This window comes from Culicoides brevitarsis, chromosome 1, assembly GCF_036172545.1.
Source record: "Culicoides brevitarsis isolate CSIRO-B50_1 chromosome 1, AGI_CSIRO_Cbre_v1, whole genome shotgun sequence".
NCBI lineage: Eukaryota > Metazoa > Arthropoda > Insecta > Diptera > Ceratopogonidae > Culicoides > Culicoides brevitarsis.
In genome coordinates, this window is record NC_087085.1 from 35,250,140 (window position 1) to 35,272,176 (window position 22,037).

At 34.5% G+C, this 22,037-nt stretch overlaps 8 protein-coding genes across 10 annotated transcripts; 4 read left to right on the forward strand and 4 right to left on the reverse strand.

The window, feature by feature from the left end:
- Window positions 1-199: 199 nt before the first annotated feature.
- On the forward strand, window positions 200-3,582 carry LOC134837735 (zinc finger protein 436-like). Its single transcript, XM_063853122.1, has 2 exons — window positions 200-1,688; window positions 3,158-3,582. The coding sequence occupies exons 1-2, from the start codon at window positions 200-202 to the stop codon at window positions 3,580-3,582; spliced, it is 1,914 nt and encodes a 637-aa protein (XP_063709192.1).
- A 42-nt stretch (window positions 3,583-3,624) lies between these two features.
- On the reverse strand, window positions 3,625-4,844 carry LOC134827856 (small ribosomal subunit protein uS3A). Its single transcript, XM_063840709.1, has 3 exons — window positions 4,751-4,844; window positions 4,237-4,433; window positions 3,625-4,182 (listed from the first exon to the last, which is right to left on the reverse strand). Exons 1-3 carry the CDS (start codon window positions 4,778-4,780, stop codon window positions 3,687-3,689), a joined length of 723 nt encoding a protein of 240 aa, XP_063696779.1. The 5' UTR covers window positions 4,781-4,844; the 3' UTR covers window positions 3,625-3,686.
- A 229-nt stretch (window positions 4,845-5,073) lies between these two features.
- Window positions 5,074-7,816, forward strand: LOC134827333 (large ribosomal subunit protein uL4). Its single transcript, XM_063839931.1, has 3 exons — window positions 5,074-5,192; window positions 5,521-6,072; window positions 7,029-7,816. The coding sequence occupies exons 1-3, from the start codon at window positions 5,190-5,192 to the stop codon at window positions 7,740-7,742; spliced, it is 1,269 nt and encodes a 422-aa protein (XP_063696001.1). The 5' UTR covers window positions 5,074-5,189; the 3' UTR covers window positions 7,743-7,816.
- LOC134827332 (dihydroxyacetone phosphate acyltransferase) lies at window positions 7,475-10,407 on the reverse strand. The gene is made up of 2 exons (XM_063839930.1): window positions 10,012-10,407; window positions 7,475-9,945 (listed from the first exon to the last, which is right to left on the reverse strand). Exons 1-2 carry the CDS (start codon window positions 10,132-10,134, stop codon window positions 8,026-8,028), a joined length of 2,043 nt encoding a protein of 680 aa, XP_063696000.1. The 5' UTR covers window positions 10,135-10,407; the 3' UTR covers window positions 7,475-8,025.
- A 141-nt stretch (window positions 10,408-10,548) lies between these two features.
- On the forward strand, window positions 10,549-13,268 carry LOC134837031 (AAC-rich mRNA clone AAC11 protein). Of its 3 annotated transcripts, none has more exons than XM_063852342.1 (5): window positions 10,549-10,865; window positions 10,939-11,243; window positions 11,305-11,484; window positions 11,680-12,427; window positions 12,485-13,268. In XM_063852342.1, the coding sequence occupies exons 1-5, from the start codon at window positions 10,706-10,708 to the stop codon at window positions 12,541-12,543; spliced, it is 1,452 nt and encodes a 483-aa protein (XP_063708412.1). In that variant the 5' UTR covers window positions 10,549-10,705; the 3' UTR covers window positions 12,544-13,268. The 3 variants fall into 3 exon arrangements, with proteins under 3 accessions (XP_063708412.1, XP_063708413.1, XP_063708411.1); XM_063852343.1 differs by having other exon boundaries at window positions 11,305-11,460; XM_063852341.1 differs by having other exon boundaries at window positions 11,305-12,427.
- A 2,960-nt stretch (window positions 13,269-16,228) lies between these two features.
- On the reverse strand, window positions 16,229-17,656 carry LOC134836159 (aurora kinase C). The gene is given in 3 exon segments (XM_063851405.1): window positions 16,229-16,544; window positions 16,546-17,351; window positions 17,412-17,656. Coding segments are annotated over 3 exon segments (1,098 nt in total). The 5' UTR covers window positions 17,572-17,656; the 3' UTR covers window positions 16,229-16,412.
- Window positions 17,657-17,987: 331 nt separating this feature from the next.
- Window positions 17,988-20,764, forward strand: LOC134827812 (chromatin assembly factor 1 p55 subunit). The gene is made up of 4 exons (XM_063840651.1): window positions 17,988-18,069; window positions 18,189-18,262; window positions 18,383-19,569; window positions 20,448-20,764. Exons 2-4 carry the CDS (start codon window positions 18,241-18,243, stop codon window positions 20,526-20,528), a joined length of 1,290 nt encoding a protein of 429 aa, XP_063696721.1. The 5' UTR covers window positions 17,988-18,069; window positions 18,189-18,240; the 3' UTR covers window positions 20,529-20,764.
- Window positions 20,762-22,009, reverse strand: LOC134827813 (uncharacterized). Its single transcript, XM_063840652.1, has 3 exons — window positions 21,866-22,009; window positions 21,643-21,795; window positions 20,762-21,588 (listed from the first exon to the last, which is right to left on the reverse strand). The coding sequence occupies exons 1-3, from the start codon at window positions 21,893-21,895 to the stop codon at window positions 20,881-20,883; spliced, it is 891 nt and encodes a 296-aa protein (XP_063696722.1). The 5' UTR covers window positions 21,896-22,009; the 3' UTR covers window positions 20,762-20,880.
- Window positions 22,010-22,037: the final 28 nt, after the last annotated feature.

Sequence of the window (22,037 nt, forward strand, 5' to 3'; positions counted from 1 at the left end):
AGAGACGAATAAGTAACGGTACATTTTTTTTATCACGTACTAATATTAAGAGCAATAAAACCAAATAAGAATATGATGGAACAGTGACCCACTTTGGATTAACTTGTTTCTCGTGCGTGTTCGTCTGCGATTAAGTGAAAGAATATCGAAAGAACTTTCAATAAGTGAAGAAGAAAAAAGTAAAATTTTCGAGATTATTATGGATTGTGGCGTTCAAACGCGATCCAAAGACAAAGTGTTGCCATTGCCGGACCTCATAAACGACACAGATCTGCTAGATTCGATTGGATTTTCGGACTTGCCGGTTTCACTGTCCTCCTTTTTCTGCCTAATTTGCGATGAGCAGCATCCAAGCGAAGACCAGATACGTTCGCACTACACGTCGCATCTCACAGACAAGACATTCGAGTGCCCGGATTGCGCAACGGTGATCGATGACTTGGATTATTTCTTGGAGCATGTCGATAATTGCGGTCCCTTGCCGGATTTGGGACAAACAACCGATAAATTGCACGAACTAAAGCCGTTGCACGAAGTCCCACAGAAGCAAATAAGTGACTCAGACTATGAATCACACCTTTCTACCGCATCAAATACGGATGCAACGACAAAAGAAGATGAAATTGATACAAAACTCACGTCAGACAACGAAAAAACCGAATTGGAAGAGTATCAATGCATCTTGTGTGTGACGACATTCAACAGTAAAGCCTCTTACAAGCAACACATCGAAAGCCATGGCACCGTATTTGATGATCTCAAGCTAAAATGCAAGCGGGGACGACGCGAACGTCCTTTCAAGTGCGAACTTTGCAGTAATTCCTTCAGCAGTTCGACATCGTTGCACTTGCACAAGCAAAAAATCCATCTCGGCTTGAATTTCGAGCAAGAAGGCAACGAAAATCGTCAACATCAACCGGCGCAAACGGCTGACGGGCCTTTTGTGTGTGCCCTGTGTCAAGCACGATACCCGCGAAAACGCGACTTGAAGAAACACATCCTCTCGACGCATTGTGTGGTGCCTGTGCAGTGCAAATATTGCTCGAAATTGTTCGATATCGAGAGTCGCATGCTGAAACATGTTCAACGACACGAAGGTCCTTCGCCAATTCCGTGCCCGGATTGCAATATCCCCTACGCGTCGGTAGTTGAGCTGGAAAAACACAAAAAATCCACCCACACGCCAAATAAATCGCACAAATGCAAGGAATGTGGCAAGTTTTTCACGAAATCCAACGATTTGTTGAAACATACACGCATCCATTTGGGAATTCGGCCATATTCGTGCTCGATTTGCAACAAATCCTTTACGCATCAGACGAGTTTGAGGAATCATCAGGCCGTGCATTCGGGAGAAAAGCCATTTATTTGTTCGTATTGCGGTGCGAGCTTTAGTTACGCGGGAAATTTGAAAGTTCACATCAGATCGCACACGAATGAACGCCCGTATACGTGTCACGTGTGTAATAAGACTTTTGCACGCACGGCAAATCTCAATGAGCATTTAAGGACACATACGCAAGAGAAACCGCACAAATGTGACTTTTGCGGGAAGCAATTTACGAGCAGTAGTACATTGAGTAAGCATAAGAAGACGCATTCAGGGGTCAAAAATCACGCGTGTGGCGTATGTGATCGACGTTTTACGGAAATGGCGCATCTTTCGAAGCATTTGAGGATTCATACAGGTGAGAAAATTTTGAGATTTTTATTAATTTTTTGGAAAAAAATTAAATTTAATTAATTTGACAAAAAATTAAATTATTTGAGCAAAAATTAAAAAGAAAAAAGTTAGATAAAAATTTAAGTTTCGATTAAAAAAACTGAATTAATTGATTTTTAATTTTGAAAAAAATTAATTTTATTTAAATTTTTAATATTTACGTTTTGAGTCAAAATAAAAAAAATCAAAAAAAAAAAGAAAAAAATTAAATTAAATAAAATATTAACGTTTTAGAATTAAAAAGATTCGTTAATTAATTAATTTCAATTTAATTTTTAAATTAAAATAAAATAATTTTATAAAATTTTATTAAGGCGAATAAATTTAATATTTTCATTTTTTTTCCCATGAGGATTTTCGCGAGGGGGGGGGGAAATAAAAAAAATAAATATTTTTAAATTTTTTGTTTGTAATTTTTAACGTTTTTATACGTTAAACGTTGATTCTTAACATTTATTTAATTTTATTTGATATTATTTTTTGAATTTGAACTAGAAAGTGAAGAAAAATCAAACAAAATCTACCAAAATAATTTTTTTTTTCAAAAAATAAATTTGGTCACGTGACTTTCAAAAAAATGTTTTTCAACATTTCAATAGAAACTGTCTCAATTAAGCAAATTTCTTTAGTTTTTTGTATAATTTTACCGTAAACAGTAATTTTTCAAGATTTTTCCATAAAAACATTCCAAAAACTGTCAAAAATATTTGTTTTTTATATTTAATTTTTATTTTTCCCCCTGAATTTTTTCGACAAAATCGGAGGGGGGGAGACAAAAAATGGATATATTAAATTTATTCGCCTAAACTAAATATTTTATTTTATTTAAATATTTTAATTTATATTTTAAAAAAATATTGTTTTCAGAAAATTTTTGTTTTCATTCAAAATATTTTTTAATTTTTTTTTTTTATTTTTTTTTCAATATCGAAAAATAATACGAGCTCAAAATTAATTTTTATTTCAATAAAATTTAAAATTAATTAAATTTTTAATTTAATTAAATTAATAAAATTTCAATGAAAAATACGAAATATTCAAAGGCAATCTTTAATTTAGTAAAATTTTGCAAATTTTTGGATAAGTTTTAAAAATTAAAAATATTATAATTTTTTTTTGATAAAATTTTACATTTTTGACTGAAATTATTGAAAATAAAATAACAAAAAGATTTACTTTGAACCAGATTTTAATAAAAGTTTTGATATTTTTTAAAAAAAATAATTTTCTTATTTTTTAGTTATTTGATACTCGATATCTCTCGATATCGATAACAAAAATTTTTAAAATAATCAGAAAGAAAATAATTCAGAACATTTTCAACAATATTAACTCTTTAATTTAACTTTTAACTCATATAGCTCAACAATTTATAACAAATTAAGATTTTATTACCTTTTCAAACAAAATTTTAACCCAAAAAAATCATTTCAGGCGAAAAACCCTACAAATGCAACGTTTGTTTGAAAGACTTTCGACGATCAGATACGCTCAAAGTGCATTACAAAACCCATCTGAAGCCCAGAAAAGGCGATTACGGCGACGTTCCGCCTCCATATTCGACAATTCAAGTGCCAATGGAACAAATTGACGTTCCGTACCATCATCACACAGAACAGCAGCAACAAAATCATCAACAACAAGAATTACCGGTGTTGGAAACGGTTGATTACTCTCAAATGGAGTCTCAAATAATGGAAGATTTGCCATCGTACGAAATTCAAAGTACGCTACAAGACATTACGAGTTACGAGAATTCGATACAGTCAAATGTTAGTTTCGCCTTTTGGACAAATGATGCGTTCAATGAACAAATTACGACATCGGGCATGACAACGTCAATGATAACGGAATTGTAATTTTTTTTTTGTAAGAAATAAAAAAAAAGTAACGGGGAGAAGTAATGTGGTACCTTAGTAAATTTTTTGTGTTTTATTTTTTTGCTCACACATTTTTTTTTTGCTTATTCAACCTGCACTTCAGCTGGTTTGTCATCCAATGTCAAGGGCTTGTGTTCGACAACTGATGAGAAATATTCCTCCTCTTTTGGCTCAACCACGGAAACGTTGTCGGGCAATGGGCGTTTTGGTCCGATCTTGCCATTTGGATCCCATGGCAACATAATCTTGACCTTGATACCCAAGACACCTTGGCGCAACAAGACGTGACGTGTTGCGGTATCGACGTAGTCGTTGCATGGGTCACCGCTGTGGATCATCAAGCCATCGACGAATTTCATCGATTTGGCACGTTGACCACGGAGTTTGCCGGAAACGACAACTTCGCAACCCTTGGCGCCGGATTCCATGATGAAACGCAAGACACCATAGCAAGCACGACGAACAGCCAAGCCACCGATCAATTTGTAACGCAAGGACTCGGCTTGGGCAATGGCGCACAAACCACGAGTAGCAACCTTTTCGGCGTACAATTCAACGGTACCGGGAGGGAAGTTGAATCTAAAACGGAAAAAATTTGTCAGAAAAATTCATTTTTTATCGAAATTGAATTACCTCTTTTGCACGACGGCAGTCAATTCACGGATACGACGTCCTCTGTCTCCCAAGACATTTTGTGTACGGGTAGCCATGATGATGATCTCAGTACGCGTTGGAGTAACACGGACCTCAACGCCGGAATAGCCATCCTCAGCTAATTCACGAGTCAAGAATTCGTTCAATTCAGCTTTGAAAACGCCATTAGCGACGAACTGCAAGTAAAAATTTGAATTATTTCACAAAATTCTATCAAAACAAAGATTTCTCTGCATTATTTCGCTTTGAAATGCTTCAATAGAATCCTAAAATCCCCGAAAATCGCTTGAATTTCCGGAAAATCATGCGACATAAACAAAACACGGCACATAGCTGCCATAGTCGGGTGAATGCCACAAGAAGTGCGAGTCACACAGCTCCCTTTTTCATGAAATTTTCCGTATTTGCATCGCGATTTTGGGAATTCTATCACTTCAAAACGACACAATGCGCGTTAATCTCCAGTTTTGCGCCGATTTAGATGAATTTTTACCTTTCTTTTCTTCGAAACTTGACTAATCATGATTTTTACACACTTTCTGCTAAAACGTGGTAAAAGGAAAAGAACATGTCGGCTGTGACGTTTATCGACGACACATTTTTGACGTTTATTGATGACTTTTTTTGACGTTTTCTTTCAAAAAATTCTTGATTTTCTGTGAATTAGCTTAAAATTTGGTTGAAATTTCATCATAAAATTTAATTTTTTTAGAATTTTTGAAGAAAAATTTCAATTTCTGATGAAAAATGAAGAAATTTTGAGTCAACTTTAATTTTTGCTAATCGAACAAGTCTCAATTTTGAGAGTTTTGGCGAACGAACCCGCACACGAATGACAGCTCGGCCTTTTTTCTGTCTCCTTTAAACGGAAGACATTGTTCGATGCGAAATAAATTTTAAATTTGCAGAAATATCGTGCAAATTGCATCAAAATGGTACGTATTTGTACCCAAAAGTGACTTGAGTGCCCCTAGTTTGGGGAAAAAGTGAAGGAAAGTGCGTGTTTTGCAAGGAAAATGGAAAAAAGAGTGAAAATATTTACCTTTCGATTTCACGTGGCGGCGTGGTAGCAATTCTACACACATTTCTCATACGGACCATCCATCGTACTATGACGAGTTGCGATATTGGATCCAAATACGATGAGATTCTCCCCAAAATTACTTGCGATTTGAACATTTTCCTTGCAAAAAGCATCAAGTCACTTTGAAAAATTGTTTGAAACATAACCTAAATTCACTTTTTTTTTTGTTGTTGTTGCAGAGTTTAGCTGCTGCTCGCCCCTTGGTGAGTGTTTACACCGAGAAAAATGAATTGAACAAGGAAGCAACAACCGCTTTGCCAGCGATCTTCCGTGCTCCCATCCGCCCCGATGTCGTCAACGAGGTGTGCCAATTGATGCGCCGCAATCGTCGTCAAGCTTATGCCGTAAGCGAGGCTGCAGGACATCAAACTTCTGCCGAATCTTGGGGAACTGGTCGTGCTGTTGCCCGTATTCCCCGTGTTCGTGGCGGCGGTACTCATCGCTCCGGTCAGGGTGCTTTCGGTAACATGTGTCGCGGCGGTCGCATGTTCGCTCCCACGAAATCATGGAGAAGATGGCATCGCAAGATTAACATCAATCTAAAGCGTTATGCTTTGGTTTCCGCTATCGCTGCTTCGGGCGTTCCCGCTTTGGTTCAAGCTCGCGGACACGTTATCGATGGCATCTCCGAAGTCCCATTGGTTGTATCCGACAAGATTCAATCGTACACCAAGACTAAGGAAGCCATGATCTTCTTGGGTCGCTCCAAGGCATGGGCTGATGTTGAAAAGGTGAGTCGAAATTTTTCATTTTTTAAGCTGTTTTTAATTTATTTCAAACTTTTTGTCGAATGAAAAATTATTTTTTGATTTCAATTTTTTAATTTTTATAAATATTTTTTTTTAAATGACAAAAATTTAACATTTTTCGAAAGGAAATGAATATTTTTGTTTTTTTTTTTGGATTTGAAATTGGATTATTTTTTTTTTCATAAAAAATTTAAATAATTTTTTTTTTTTCATAAAAAAATTAAATGAAATTTTTTTCATAAAAAAATTATTCCAAAATTCAATAATTTTATGACAAAAAAAAAATAAATTTTGATTTAAATTAAATTAGATAAATATAATTAAATTATTTTAAATTAAAATTTTAATAAAAAAAATAAATTAGGTAATATTTTCATAAAATTTTATTCAAAATAAATTATTTTCGATTTTAAATTCCAAAAATTAAAACAAAATGTATTTGTGAAAAATTAAAAAAAAAATATTTCAATAAAAAACAATTTTTGATCAAATTTTAGGGATTCACAAAATACATAATTTTATATAAAATTTAATTTTTATTAATTATTTAAATTAAATTCTAATAATAATTGTGTTAAAATTAAATTTAAAAAAATTGAAATTTTTGAAAAATATATTAAAAAAGAAAGAAAAATAAAAATTTTTGTTAAATTTTAAATTTTGCAAAAGGACAAAAAGTTTGAAATAAATTTAAAACAATAGAAATTTAAGTTATTCTGCAGAGGATTCGAATCAATTTTAAAAATTAAAAAGAAACTTGACAAAAATGTTTCTTTTACGAATTTTTTGCTAGATTAAATTACTTCTTAGGCGTTGTGTAAAAAATTAATCAACATCTTTTACACGGTATGACGGATGTAGACAATTTTTTCACCCAAAATCAATAAAAATTTAACAAATTTGAATTTTTTTAATGAAAATTTTACTTTTTCCCGCAGGTCTACAAGTCTCAACGCTTCCGTGCTGGTCGTGGTAAGATGCGCAACCGTCGTCGCGTTCAACGCAAGGGTCCCTTGATCGTCTACATGAAGGACGAGGGCATTCGCAAGGCTTTCCGCAACATTCCCGGCGTCGAAACCATGAATGTCAACAAAATGAACTTGTTGAAAATCGCTCCGGGCGGTCATGTAGGTCGTTTCATCATCTGGACCGAATCTGCGTTCAAGCATTTGAACGATTTGTTCGGCACCTGGACCGAAGGCTCCAAATTGAAGAAGGGTTACAACTTGCCCAAACCCATCATGTCGAACACCGACTTGTCGCGCTTGCTGAAATCACAAGAAATCCGCAAGGTCTTGGCGCCGCCCAAGAAGAAGGTTCATCGTCGTGTACGTCGTTTGAATCCATTGAAGAACACACGTCAACTCTTCAAATTGAATCCGTATGCCGCCGTTACGCGTCGCCATGCCTTGTTGGCACAACAAAAACGCCGCTACGAAGGTCTCTTGGAGAAGGCAGCGAAGGCAAAGAAGGAATTGCCCAAGAATCACCCGGCTGTCGTCTGGAAGAAGCAACAAGAGAACCGCGCCAAGCAAATGAAGAAGGTTTCCGCGGTCCGAAAACCCAAGTTGGCTGCCAAGAAAAAGGAAAAGGAAGCAAAATTAGCTGCAAAGAAGTCACAGAAGACAGCAAAGAAACCACAAAAGAAGTAAATTCTGAAATGTAAACATTTTATTATTAATAAAAAATCATAATAACTACTCTGTGGTTTACAAAATAATCAAAATCGCTCTTCTTACCTTTTATTTTCAGCTAATTGCGAAAGAAAAGAAGACTTCAAATGCAAAAAAATTCATTTATTGCCACATTCCTCGTTAAAACACTTAAAACTAACAAAAAAATAACAAAATAAAATTTCCGACAGTCACAAGCCAACATAAAAAACACTTAAAACCTAAAAAATCAATAATTTTTGGGATAAATAATACTTTTTTCTTACAATTTTGCAACAACAGGCTCCTTTCCCGCTCCATACAAATAATTGTAATCCATTACGGGACAGAAACTGATGAGCAAATCTTTGATGGGACCCAATTTCGGGGCATTTGTCTTGAAAAGTGTCCCATTTCCGTTCGAGCGTTCCTTTTCCAACGCTCCCATGGCAGCCAAAGACTGCACCAACAACGAAATCGTATCCAACGAAAGGGCATACGGATGAGTATGTTTGACTTTTTGTGCCAAAAGTGTCTCGACATTGATTTGTACTTTGACTAGAATCTGTTTTTCGTTGATTTTGGTGCCCGGCAATGCAAATTCCGCTAAAATTGTGTCAACTCCAATGAGATAAGTGCTCACAAAGGGACTTAAGATGCTTATTAACTGATCCGCGAGTGAAAAATTTTTCGGATTAAATGAAATTTTGGTGTCAACGTTGATGATTTGGAGTTGTGAGAGAATTTCCAAAGCAGATTCGAACTCTTGGGGAGCCTTATCGGGATGCAAAACGAACTCCAGAGCAAATAACGTGCGTAATCGCAAGTATTCCGGGTAAATATCTTCCTTCGTGACATTCGGATGTTGCAATTTTCGGATGACAAGAAGGATAATTGCGGGATTTGCGATCCAATGAAGACACGGATTGAGGTACAATTGCAGGAAGAATGTTGGAACGGCAAGAGACATGGTTTTATTGGAAAGTTTATGCGCTTTCATGCGTCCTTTGTCGATTTTTTGGAAGTCCACGTCAGAAATTACGAGTTCAACGAAGCCATTTTTGACGCATAAGATGTTCGAATGTATTTCAAGGGCATGGAGAACTTCTTCTTTGAGGTCTTTGGAGAAGTGATTTGCGAAATTGAGCGCCAACGGAGCTCCAAATGCTTTAAAAACGGTTGTAACGCGTGTCATTTCCTTACAAAGATCATCTACAGTCAAACGACGTCCCTTAAACTTGCTGTAATTGACGCAAAAACACATCAAATTGAAAATTGTGATGATAATTTTGTCTTGTTGCAAGTTGACGACGTCATAAGCGAGACTTGTGACTGTTGAAAGTTCTTGTTTCGACAGTACTTGAACGTGAGCTGGTTCCAAAGCGTGTTTAAAGCGATCGAGACGACCTTTTAAATAATTTTTCACCGAAAATGGGCGCCCAAAGTCGAAATAAATCGATCCAAAGTTCTGACTCAGGATACTAAAAGCTTTTAACATGCCTTTTGTGCTTTCTTTGGGCTTTGGGACTCCCAATAACTCGTAAACGAACAAACTTTCTTCCAAGGGTTTGTCATAAGAGATTGAAACAGGCACAATTGTCACATCTGGAATCTCTCCCATGAACAACGGCTCCAAACACATTGACAACAACCCGATTTTTGGCGGAAGTGACTTGCAAGATCTCGATCGCGTGCCTTCTACGAAGAATTCGACGCCTGTGTGATAAATAGTCATCAATTTATGCACATATTCTTTAAAAGTCGTGAAATAAAGTTTGTCATTGATGAAACTGCGTCGCATAAAGAAAGCTCCCGTCTTGCGAAGGACTTCTCCCATGCCCGCCATGCCGTGAAAATCCATTCCCGCTGCAATTCCCGGGATTTCGATCTGATTCGTGAAGCAAACGTACGAGATAAGGATGAAATCCGCATAGCTACGATGACTCGGAAGGTACAAAACGGGATTTCCGTGCACTTCTGTCTTCAAACGCCGCAACGAAGTTTGATTCACGTACAATCCCTCGCAAATGCGCGTCAAGAAAAAATTTAAAATGACTCCCAAACTACGAATTGTCTTCAAACTACGAGAAAATCCAATTTCCAGCAACAAATTTGTGACTTCTTTCTGCACATCTTCAGGTTTTCGATTTTCCGTCTTCGAAGTTTCCTCAATTAAACGTTGAATGCGAGTGCATTGCAAGACCTTCATGCAAAAAAAAGTATATTTAAGGTGAAAAAGGTCAAAGTAATTAACTTTTCTAAGGTTTACCTTCAATTGCAGCTCTTTCGGATTCAGAATCGATTCGAGTTGGTTCGGTATCCAAGGCTTCCATCGCTTGCAAATCATCGCAGGAGGAGGTTTCACCAGATTTTTATAACTTTCCGCCTCCATTTTGAGTATCAATTAGCTTATTCGAGTAATTTCTCACAGAATTTTATCGTATATGGCAAGAATTTTTCAATTTTTTTTCATATTTTATCCAGAAAACTTGGATAAATTTATCGCAACGATGAAAATTTCCCTTGGATCCCGGAAAAATGCTGATAAGGTAAGTGTGTCAAGTGCCAAACTCTTTAAAAAATCGATTAAACTTCAATTTTTATTGATTTTAGGAATTTTTGTGTCTTGTCACTTGATGTTTTTGTACGAAAATTAGTCGGAATATTTTTTATGAACAACTTTTCATTCAAAAAATTAAAAATTTTCCTATTTTCTCGTGGAAAATGTCGATTTTTCCGACGAAACGTCAAAATTTTGAGGTTTGACAGTTATGACATTCAAGTTTCTGTCACAAAAACGAAAACACAAACAAGAAAACGGAAAATTGCAACAAAAGAAAAACATTTTTAATCGATAATCAAAGAATTTTTCCATTAAAAGTGCGTTTAAATGTGAGAATCGAGTCGCAGCAAGGAGGAAAAAAGCCACAAAGTATTAAAATCACCCGAAAAACACGACAAAAATGACGGTAGCTCGCTTTAATGCTCGTGGCAGAACGAGACTCTTGCTATTTTTCGGTGTTACGTTGTGCGGTCTCATCTTTGTCATCGTTTTTCACAATAATCAACAGGAAAATGACGAATTAAGGCAGTTGCAGTTGCGTTGTGAGCAGCAATTGGGTGGTAAGTTGTCATTTTTGAACGAAAAACTTGCTTTTACATTTCTTACGTGGCCTAATTTTGTATTTCTTTGCAGCGATTCAAGCCCAAAAATCGAGAATTGACAAGACTCTTGACACGGAGAAGCTGCAATTGGACGAAGCACGCACCAAACAAGCGGAGCTCATTGAACAACTGAAGACTAGTGATCAGAAATTCACGGCGCTTCAACAAGAGTGTAAATTTTCACAGACAAATCACGAAGACAAGCAAAAGGAATGTGATAAAACGAGATTGAAGCAAGCAACGGAGATTGACGAACTGAAGCAAAAGCTGAAAGAACTGAAAAAGAAGTTTGATGACGTCACGCGGGAGAAAGAAAAGGAAATTAGCACGTTAAAGGTGAATTTTTGTAATTTTTTTGATAAATTTTGAAGAAAATAAATTTTTTTCTGGATTTTAGTTCCAACTGGAGAAACATGAAAATGTCGAAGGAGTCGACGAAAATGTCGTCACGGCATTGCGACAACGCAACAATCGTCTCGAGCAAGAATTGTCGCGCGCCAAAGCAAAATGCGACGGATTCCAGCAATTTGAGGCGTCGTCAACGAGCAACGCGGTAAAGTCCAAACCAATTAGCGTGGTAAATTTCTCCGAACAAATCTCTCTCAGTCCTTTCGTCTATCGAATTGTAAACAATTCAAGCACTAACAACTATCACTCTTCGGCGCTAAAGGCTGCACGTGCCGACAGCAGCATCAAACGCCATAACAATAACAAATTTCTTCGCGATACGACACAAGACAACGGCATAATAACCTCTGTGGAAAATTTTCAGATTGCGCAACAACCGATTTTGAGTCAAGACGACAACAACAACAACAACGACGACGACGGGAAAGCAGTTGGCGCCGTGCCCGAGTACAAAAACAGCAATAACAACGACGAGGGAAACGTTCTCGCACAACCGCAAGCCTTGAAAAAGAGCTCGACGACAACGACAACGGAATCCGCTAAAGCTGCGGTTCGCAGTAGCAGTCAGAAATCCGCTAGAGATTCAAATAATCTTGGAGCACCGCCCGTTATGCAAGCGCCAACCGTGAAAGAAAGCAAATCTTCGACGCCCGTGAAGAAACGCTTACCCGAAGGAGTCGTTCCGGTGCCCGAAACATCATGGTTGAACAAAGAAACGCAAGGAGACACAAAATACCCGATGGATGACGTTGCCCCGGATGCCGACGCGAAAAATGCTGACACCTTAAACTTCCTCATCGGCAATGAACAGGAAAATTTGGCACATGAGGTGCCCGATAACGACTTTAATATCGACGAAAAGAAGGTAAACCCGGAAAATCCGAATGAGGAAAAGATTGACAACAATGCCGAAGAAGACACGAACGTTTATGGGCCGAATAAAGACGTCTTCAACACAAATAACAAAGATCTCTTACACGGAAATAGGAGAACAGGCGGAAATTCCGACACAAAATTGAGAAATGAAGTTGCCGGAGATCATGGAAAGGAAGGCGAACATTACCCCGAAGATGACTTGAGAATCGAAGGACAGAACGAAGAAGAAGGCGACAGTAAGTTTCATTAAAAATTCACATTTTCACACAAATTTTTAAATAAAACTCTTGCAGTGGGCGACTATGACGATCCAAACGTGCTGAAACAAGGACCCGCCGAACGTACAAAGTAAATAAAAAATTCTTATTAAAAATCTCATCCTTTGAGTTGACTCATAAAGTTGAAATTTTTAACAAGAATTCGGTTGTAGATCCTCGAAAAATACTTAAAAAAATAACTGTGAACAAAAAAAACTACTGAAAAACCCGCGAGATGATATTGAATGGAGATCTAATGTTAAGTTAACTATACGGTACGCTAAAATTCTTGAAAATAATACGTACACCTATAAACTCTAAGTAGAATAAGAAAAAACTGATAATCAATCATCCTTTCACAATCTTGTTATAAATATTTAAAAATACAACAAAATTTGCATTTCGTCAAGCAACACAAAAAAAAACAGCCACATGACTAAAATTTATCATTTTTTTCGAAAAAAAAGACTTTCTTCGTCGTTATTTATGTATTTTTAAGAGACTCTCTATTTTTCCTGTTTAACATATGCTTAAGTTCTTAGATGTAAATTGTGCCAAGTATTTCAAGATACTTCAAAATTTTAGTATTTCTTTCTTATAGTTTATTTTTTAAATTTGTAAAAATCAAGCAAAAAAAATGTAAATCAAAATGCTTGCTCGTGAAAAGTTTAGATTTGGGATGGAGTCAATTGGTGTGCAATAATGCAAAAAAAATGGTAGCTTAATGCTCAAAATATAAGTTAAATAGAGAAAATTTTCGTATAAAATGTATGATAATTTTTGTCTGTTCGTCTTTTTATGATACAAAAATAAATTATTTTCTAAGGATAATTGAGGATTTTTAATTTTAATTTATTATTGAAGAGCGTGAAATATTTTGAGATGACAAAAAGTAAAATTTTGTTAATAATAAATATTTTATATGGAGTTTGGTAAGTATTTTATGTGAATTTTTGTAAAAAAAATTAATTTAACATTGTATGTTTTTACGAGTTTTTTAGGTTTTTTCATATTTTTTTAATTTTCAAGCTTAAGAACCATCCAAAAGACATCCAAAGGCATTTTCCATAACTTTTGATCAATTTCAAGCTTAAAAACCATCAAATGGGCTCTCAAAATGAAAATTACGTATTTTTTACGTATTTTTTATTTTTCAATTTTCAACTTAAGAACCATCCAAAAGACATCCAAAGGCATTTTTCATAACTTTTGATCAATTTCAAGCATCAAAATTATCAAATGTGCTCTCAAGATGAAAATTACGTATTTTTTACGCATTTTTTATTTTTCAATTTTCAAGCTAAAGAACCATCCAAAAGGCCTTGAAAGAAAATTCTTAATTTATTTATTTTTTTTTTTTATTTCAATTTTTTTTCATTTCAAAATTTTTTAAATAATTTTATCAAATAAAAAAATAAAATTTAATTTTTAAATTTAGAAAAATTTTAAGATTTAAAATAAAAAAAATAAAATGAAGAGAAAAACTTTATTAAAAAGCGCTCACATCATTCACTCTTATCCATTCAAAAACGTTCAAAAATAATTTTTTACTGCATATTTTAACACGTGACCTATGAGATTTCATAAAATTATGCAAATGAGGATCAATAAACTTCATCTACGAATCTTTTTCAACTTGTCTCTTCTATCGTGTTCTGTGAAGCACGTTACATCTGTAAGTAACATTCCTTTCGAGACAAAACCAGTAACTTGGGTGACATAACGCCCTGCCATAAAATCCTTTGAAATCACATCATCCAAAAACATGACTCAGATTTAATGGCGTTTTGTGGCTTAAAAATTCTGCAGCTGAGAAAATAAATTTAATGAAACAGTAAAAAAACAAAAAAAAAAGAAACAAGATTTTTTTATTTATATGTCTGACTTAATGAATTATATTTTAATTAATTTAAAATATTCTTTGGAAATCGCAATTTATTTTGGCTTTCAACACGTTATCTCTCCTACAACATCGCAGCGCGCGTATAATAAAAAAATGACAAAACTAACAATTAATCAAACAAACAACTTTTTTTCTCGCGCGTTTCGTTGTCGGTTGTTCTTGAACGTGAATTCACGACAACAACAACAAAAAATAAGCCTGTTTTCATCAAAAACTGAATAAAATTTAACAAAATTTAGTAAAACTCCTTCAGTCGTTTTTGTGATTTCCAAGCAGCAATAAGTGGAAGAAGAAATAAAATTAAAAATTTTTACAAAGGTGACTGCTGTCAAAGAACGTGTTTTAAAAAGGAAAAAATTATTGAAAAAAAACTAAAATAATTGCTCAATAAATTAAAAACTTACCTTACTCAAAGAACCAGAAATAATTTTTTTTTCTTGTACAAGAAGTGACGAAATGCATTCCAATAAAGTAAGAAAAAAAAACGATTTAAATGCAAAAAAAGTGTGAATATTCATAAAAAAAAAATAAAATTTTCTTGCAGTTTACATTAATTTGCTTCCTTTGTGTCGCATTGACATTCATGGCAATCGCAATCTGTTCAGCAGACGATCAGTTGGCGCTCGACTTCGATCCAGATTTGGTATTTACAAAGCCGCAAAAACCAGTTTTACGCCACCTGAGTGAGCCATCAAAAGCCGAATACAATGATTTTATTAGTTATTTGTACAGACATGACTCCAAAAAGACCGGATAAGTTTTTTTCAATGCGATTCCAGTTTTTTTTTTCGTGTTTTAACAATCACATTTTTATGTATTAAGAGATGTCGTTAATTAATATTGTGGAAATTTATATCAATAAAATTAATTTTTCGTAAATTTTTACTTCTAAAAAATTTTTTTTTATTAAGTAGTAAGGGACAGATAGATGAGTTAATCAATAATTTTAGGTATGGAATATTTTTTTTAAATATATAAAAAAAAATTAATTAAAAAATTCAATTATTGAAGTATTTTTTTTTTTTTTATATAAAAAAAATTATTATTTAATTTTAGTTATATTTTTTAATTTTTTATTAAATTTATTAATTTTTTATTTTTAATTTTTTAATTTTTATTTATATTTTTATTTTAATTTTAAATTAAAAAATTTTATTAAATTTAAAGTTTTTGATTTTTTTTATTTTTTCAAAGAATTTTTATTAAAGTTGTAAAAAATTTAGGAAAATCAAAAATTGAAAAAAAAATGTAAAAAAAATTTTTAGAAAATATTAAGAATTTGGGATATTTTTTTATTAAAGTCTTGTTGAAAAAAAAATGAAGATTTTCCATCTTTTTAAATTTTTTGGTGAAAAATGTTAAATTTATAAAAAAAATTAAAAATCAATTCAATTTTTTTCTGAAAACCTCTAAGTTATCAAATTTTATACAGTTTTAAAAATATATAAGAAATTAACGAAATTAGCTCAAAAATCTTGTAAGTTAAAATTAATTTTGAATCTAAAATTTAAAATAATTAAAATTTAAATAAACTTCAGTATATGATAAAATTTAATAATTTTTATGTTTTTCAAAATACAAAAAAAAAATGCTAAAAAAGTTAAAAAAAAAAATTTTTTTTTTAATTTGGCTTGAATAAATTAAACTTTGACTGAAGTTAATTAGTTTTATATTTTTGACTCAAAATATTTAGAAGCTCTGAAAAATTTTATGATAAAATCTTACGAAATTTTAAAAAAATCTTTGAAATTTAAAATATTTATGACCTTTTGTCGACCTTTTAGTTTTAATTATAAGAAAAAAACGGGATTTCCGAAGAAATTTCTGTGCAAACAAATTTTGCATGAGAACAAAAGAAGTTCCTTTTCATATTTAAACATTCTATATTTTTATTTATTTTTAAGTTAATCATCAGAAAAAGATACAAAAGTCCAACAGTCGTGCTAATCACTTGAGTACACAATACATAAAAATTATTTTAACGGTTATTCTTCTTCTCTCTTCTCCTGTTTTGCATATCAATAAAAAATAAAGTCTATAAAAACGGATCGAACGGTTGATTTACGAGGCACTTTTGGCTGGATTGGCGTTATCCTTCGCATTGCTCGTGTGCGACAAGATCCACGGATGTATCATCGCCTGATCGAGACTCATGCGAGCATCGGGATTCAAAATCAAGAGTTTCGAGATAAAAGTGATTGGCTGCCTTGCTCACGAAATCCGGCATTTTATATTCGACTCGCATAATTTTCCTATAGGTATTATCGTAATTCTCCGCATGGAAGGGCGCCTTGCCGACAATTAGCTCGTAACAAAGTACACCTAAGCTCCATAAATCCACCATTTTCGTGTGTGGCTTCGCCTGGACCATTTCGGGCGAGAGATAATCCAAAGTTCCGCAAAGCGTGGTACGTTTCGAGTTGGGTTCGTGCACAGACCATCCAAAATCGGCGATTTTCAGCAAATTGTTATGTCCAAGCAGCAAATTCTCCGGCTTGATGTCACGATGAATCACATTTCGTTCGTGGAGATATTGCAACGCCGAGATGAGGGATTTGATGTGAATGGCACTTTGGGGCTCGTCGAAACGGTTATTCGGGCTATTTTGGAGGGCTTTGTACAAAGTGTCGCCGGGCGCGTATTCGAGGATCAAATAGATGCGAGCTTCGTCGTGAAAGTATCCGTACATGCGTAAAATGTTCGGATGTCGCAAATGTGATTGAATTTCGATTTCGCGACGAACCTGATGTTCGATTCCTTGCTGAGCAATTTGTTTTTTGAACAAGACCTTCAGAGCGATAACGAATTTTGTCTCTTTTTCGCGTGCCAAATAAACGTTCCCAAACTTTCCTCGTCCCAAACCGCGACCAATATCGAAATTCGACAAATTCCAAACTTTTCCTTGTTTCTGTTGAGTACTTTGTTGTGGTTGTTGATGACTAGCAGTATGAGATTTGGCAACTTCCGCATTCGGTTTGGCATTTGTGTCGTGTTTGGGAGCTACAAATAAATTTTTTAACAAAAAAATTTTTGAAATTCTATTAAAAAGCTCGAAGTTACCTGCAATTTTTGGTTTTTCTTGTGCCATTTGATTCTCTGTGATAGTTCTTCGTTGGTGCTGTTGCTGGCCGACTGTCATTTCCTTCGGATTTCCCATAATTTGGGCACTTTTGCGCGCATTCTCCTTGCTACTGGCGTCGCCCAAGAGCTTTCGCATCATTTTATACAATTTTCACGGCAATCACTCGTCACAAAATGAATTAAAATGCTTTTAAATAAGAGAATTTTCTTGAAGATGTCACAATTCCGGGGTTTTTAACCGTTTTTTATCGTTGCTTGCTCATTGGGAACGTCAAAATGGGAATTGCTTATTGGGAATCGATTGCTCGGAGACTCGAGATTTTGTTAAATAGCTCGAGTAATTTTTAAAAATTATTTAAATTTTGATTTTTTTTTTTTTAGAAAATTAAGCAAATGAAGGCCAAAATTAATTCTGAGAGTCTTTTTTATGAATTTTCAGAAAATTTCAAACATTTTAATTAATTTAAAATTTTTTAATGGGACATCAAATACTTGACTCGAATACCGGAAAATTAAAATCTCCCGGATTTTTGGAAACCTAATACCTTTGCGTGACTTATCGAACAGAGCTTGTGGCGTTGGTGAATTGAATTGAAAAGTAAAAGCCGAAAATTGCTCATTTTTAGAGATAAATTAGGTAAGAATATTGCTAAAAACTCGTTTTAATCGATATTTCGATGCCAGTTCGTCGTAATATTGTGTTAGTACGATTTTTGTCGCAGTAATTTACGAAAAAATTGCATTTCTTTTTTGCAGACAAAAGCTTTAGTTTCGCGCTCAGTGGATTTTGATAAATTTTTCAAGCAAAATGGGTGATCGTGGTGATGGAGGTAAGAAATTCTTCGTAAAAACTTATTTTCTTTCGATTTTCAGTAGAATTTCAGATAAAATTTTTGTATTTTATTAAAAAACATTACTAACCTCTTCCCTTCCCGTACATTCCCACACAGCCGAGTCATTCGATGATGCCGTCGAAGAACGAGTTATCAACGAGGAATACAAAATCTGGAAGAAAAACACGCCGTTCCTCTACGACTTGGTAATGACGCACGCCTTGGAATGGCCTTCACTGACGGCACAATGGTTGCCCGACGTAACGCGTCCCGAGGGCAAAGATTACACCGTGCACCGGCTAATTTTGGGCACGCACACGTCCGACGAGCAAAATCACTTGTTAATCGCCTCCGTGCAGCTGCCGAACGAGGATGCGCAATTCGATGCGAGTCACTATGACATCGAAAAGGGCGAATTTGGCGGTTTTGGTACCGTTTCCGGCAAAATTGAGATCGAAATCAAGATAAATCACGAAGGTGAAGTGAATCGCGCGCGTTATATGCCGCAAAATCCTTGCGTTATTGCGACAAAAACGCCCTCGAGCGACGTCCTGGTCTTCGATTACACGAAACATCCGAGCAAACCAGAGCCCAGCGGCGAATGTCATCCCGATTTACGTTTGCGAGGACATCAAAAGGAAGGTTATGGTCTCTCATGGAACCCAAACTTGAATGGGTACTTGCTTTCGGCTTCGGATGATCACACAATTTGCTTGTGGGACATCAATGCAACGCCCAAGGATCATCGCGTCATTGATGCCAAGAACATTTTCACGGGGCACACTGCTGTTGTCGAGGACGTTGCGTGGCATTTGTTGCACGAAAGTCTCTTCGGATCCGTTGCTGACGATCAAAAACTCATGATTTGGGATACGCGATGCAACAACACGAGCAAACCGTCGCACACAGTCGATGCTCATACTGCCGAAGTGAATTGTCTCAGTTTCAATCCGTATTCGGAGTTTATTCTCGCCACGGGATCCGCCGACAAAACTGTCGCTTTGTGGGACTTGAGAAACCTCAAACTCAAGTTACATTCCTTCGAGTCGCACAAAGACGAGATCTTCCAAGTACAATGGTCGCCGCATAATGAGACAATTTTGGCAAGCAGTGGCACGGATCGTCGATTGCACGTGTGGGACTTGTCTAAAATTGGCGAGGAACAAAGTGCGGAAGATGCCGAAGATGGACCGCCGGAGCTTTTGTTCATTCACGGAGGACATACAGCGAAAATTTCCGATTTCTCGTGGAATCCTAATGAGGCGTGGGTCATTTGTTCAGTGTCGGAAGACAACATTATGCAAGTAAGTACTTGAAATTTTTGAGAAAATCAATTTTTATAAAAAAAATATTTCACGTTTTTTTGAACCTTAAAATATTTGAAAATAATGATAATTTCGAAAAATTTTTTTACAAAAAAAAAAAAAATAATAATTTTGAAATTTTGAAAAAATTATTTTTTTTTTCAAATATTTTTATATTAAATAGAATGCTTAAAAGAAATTTTAGAATTTTTGAACTATTTTTCAAAGAAAAAAATTTTTTTAATTTTCATCATTTTTTTTTTTCAAAATTTTAAATTTTTTTAAACTTTAAAATTTTCAAAATATATTTTTTTTAATTAAAAAAGATATTTTAATATTTTAAAGAAATAGAGATTTTTGCTTTCATGATTTTTAAATATTAATGGTTTTTCAAAAAAAAAAAAATAACATAAAATTTTACGAATTTTTTTTTTATTTAAATTAAAAAAATTTTTGGAAATTTTTTAATTGTAAGTCCGAACATTAAAAATATTAATTTTTAGTATGAATGAATTTAAATAAATTAGGTAAAAACAATTTTTGAAAAAAAAAAATTTAGAAATTAAAAAAAAAATTCAATAAATTTTTAACTTTTTTTGCAATATGAAAATATTTAAAAAATTTAAAAATGTAAAATTTTCTCTTTTGCTCTTTCAAGTCAAAAACACACAAAAATATTAAAAATTTTATATTTTGATAATTTTTTTGTTAATTTTCGTGTATTTTTGACCATAAAAAAACAATTTTCTCAATATCGAAAAAAAAAAAATTTCATGAAAAAAAATCGAAAAAATTATTTAAAAAAATGTGAAATATTTATTAATATTGCACTTGCCTCAAAAAAAATAAACAAAATTCTAACGAAAAAATACTTTTAGGTCTGGCAAATGGCAGAAAACATCTACAATGATGATGAACCAGATATCGCAGCAGGAGAAGTTGAACCCGCAACCACCTAAGTTATGCCCGTTCTCAAACTACTTTCATGTTTTAAGATTAAATTTCACTTACTTACACTTATATTTATAATAAAAAATCAACAAAAACAATAAAAATACACAAAAAATTGTAAATCTAAGCAAAATTGTGTCGCATTGTTGATCGCATTCTTGCAATTTTTCAGTGTTGACACATTTTCGGTTTTAAAATGTTTAAATTCTGTTTCGAAAAAAAAAATAAACTACATTTTTTATTAATTTTAAAGAAACTCAAACGTGTTTATTTCATTTAATCAAAAAAAAAATGGTCAAACTTTAGCTTATTTACACGAAAAATTTTGTGTAAGTCAAAAAAAAAATGCTTTTCTTAATTTTAGGCTGCTGTCTTGAATCGTTCGAGTCGAAGTCGTGCCTTTTCCGCTTGATCCGACGGTAATGCGGCGACACTTGCTGCTCCAAATCTCTCTTGACGCTTCTTCAGCTTCTCATCTAACTCGATTTTGTTCAAGGTCGGTGCAGTCGAGGCGCCAAATCGCTCAGCGCGTTTCTTCAACAACTCCACGGAGACATCAGGTGCCGAACTTTTGATCGAAGCCGAGCTATTTGTCGTCGTTGTTGTTGTTGTGATGCCAAAACGAGCTGCCCGAGCGGATTTCTTCTCGTCCGTATTGACGTTCGAGGCAATTGTCGCTGAGGGGGAATTTGCTCCGAACTTTTGTGCTCGCAGCTTGAGACGTTCTTCGGCCGTGAGTTGTGTCAATTTGACGACTTTTTTCTCAGGTTCGTCGCCCGAATTGTCGCCATTTGTCGAGGAAATGGATTTTGTGGATTCGACGCTCGTCGTTTCCGGCAAAACGGGCTTGGGAACCGACAAATTTCGCTTCAATGAGATTTTCTTGTGAGGTACTTGGGCCGTTGTTGTGCTCGCTGCCTCGACATTTGTCGTTGACGACGTAATACTTGATGCGGAATGTTTCATGGAGGACTTTTGTAAACTCGCATCTGGCGAAGGGCTTTCGTTGAGTAACGCATCTTCGTGTTCGTCGCCGTGACCAAGCAGCTCTTTTTCATCCAAATCGTCCTAAAATGCAAGAAATTAAGAGAAAAACGTAAAAAATTAACGAAAAAAACTTACATCCATCAAATCGTCATCCAATAAATCATCGTTAGCGGTATCATCGAGAGGTCCTCCTTCGATAATGGCGGCTTGCAATCGATCTTGAAGCTCATTTTTGTTGCCAGTTACAGATAATCCGCGTTTTTTGAGTTCCGCTTTCAAGTCGGCAACCTATTTTGGGCAAGAATAAACAAAAAACGATAGAAGCGTGTGTCGGAAATCGAAAAATGAGCAAAATTACCTTCAATTTCGACAAATCCAAGTCAGACATTTTTCCGTCGTGAGTTTTTCTTGTGATTTCGAGTAAATTTCTCTTATTTTATGGACTTTTTGATGCTTTTTCAGTGATTTTCCGCTGTGAAAACTCGCTTACCAACAAAAAAATAAAGCTTCTGTCAGATACTTGTCAATTC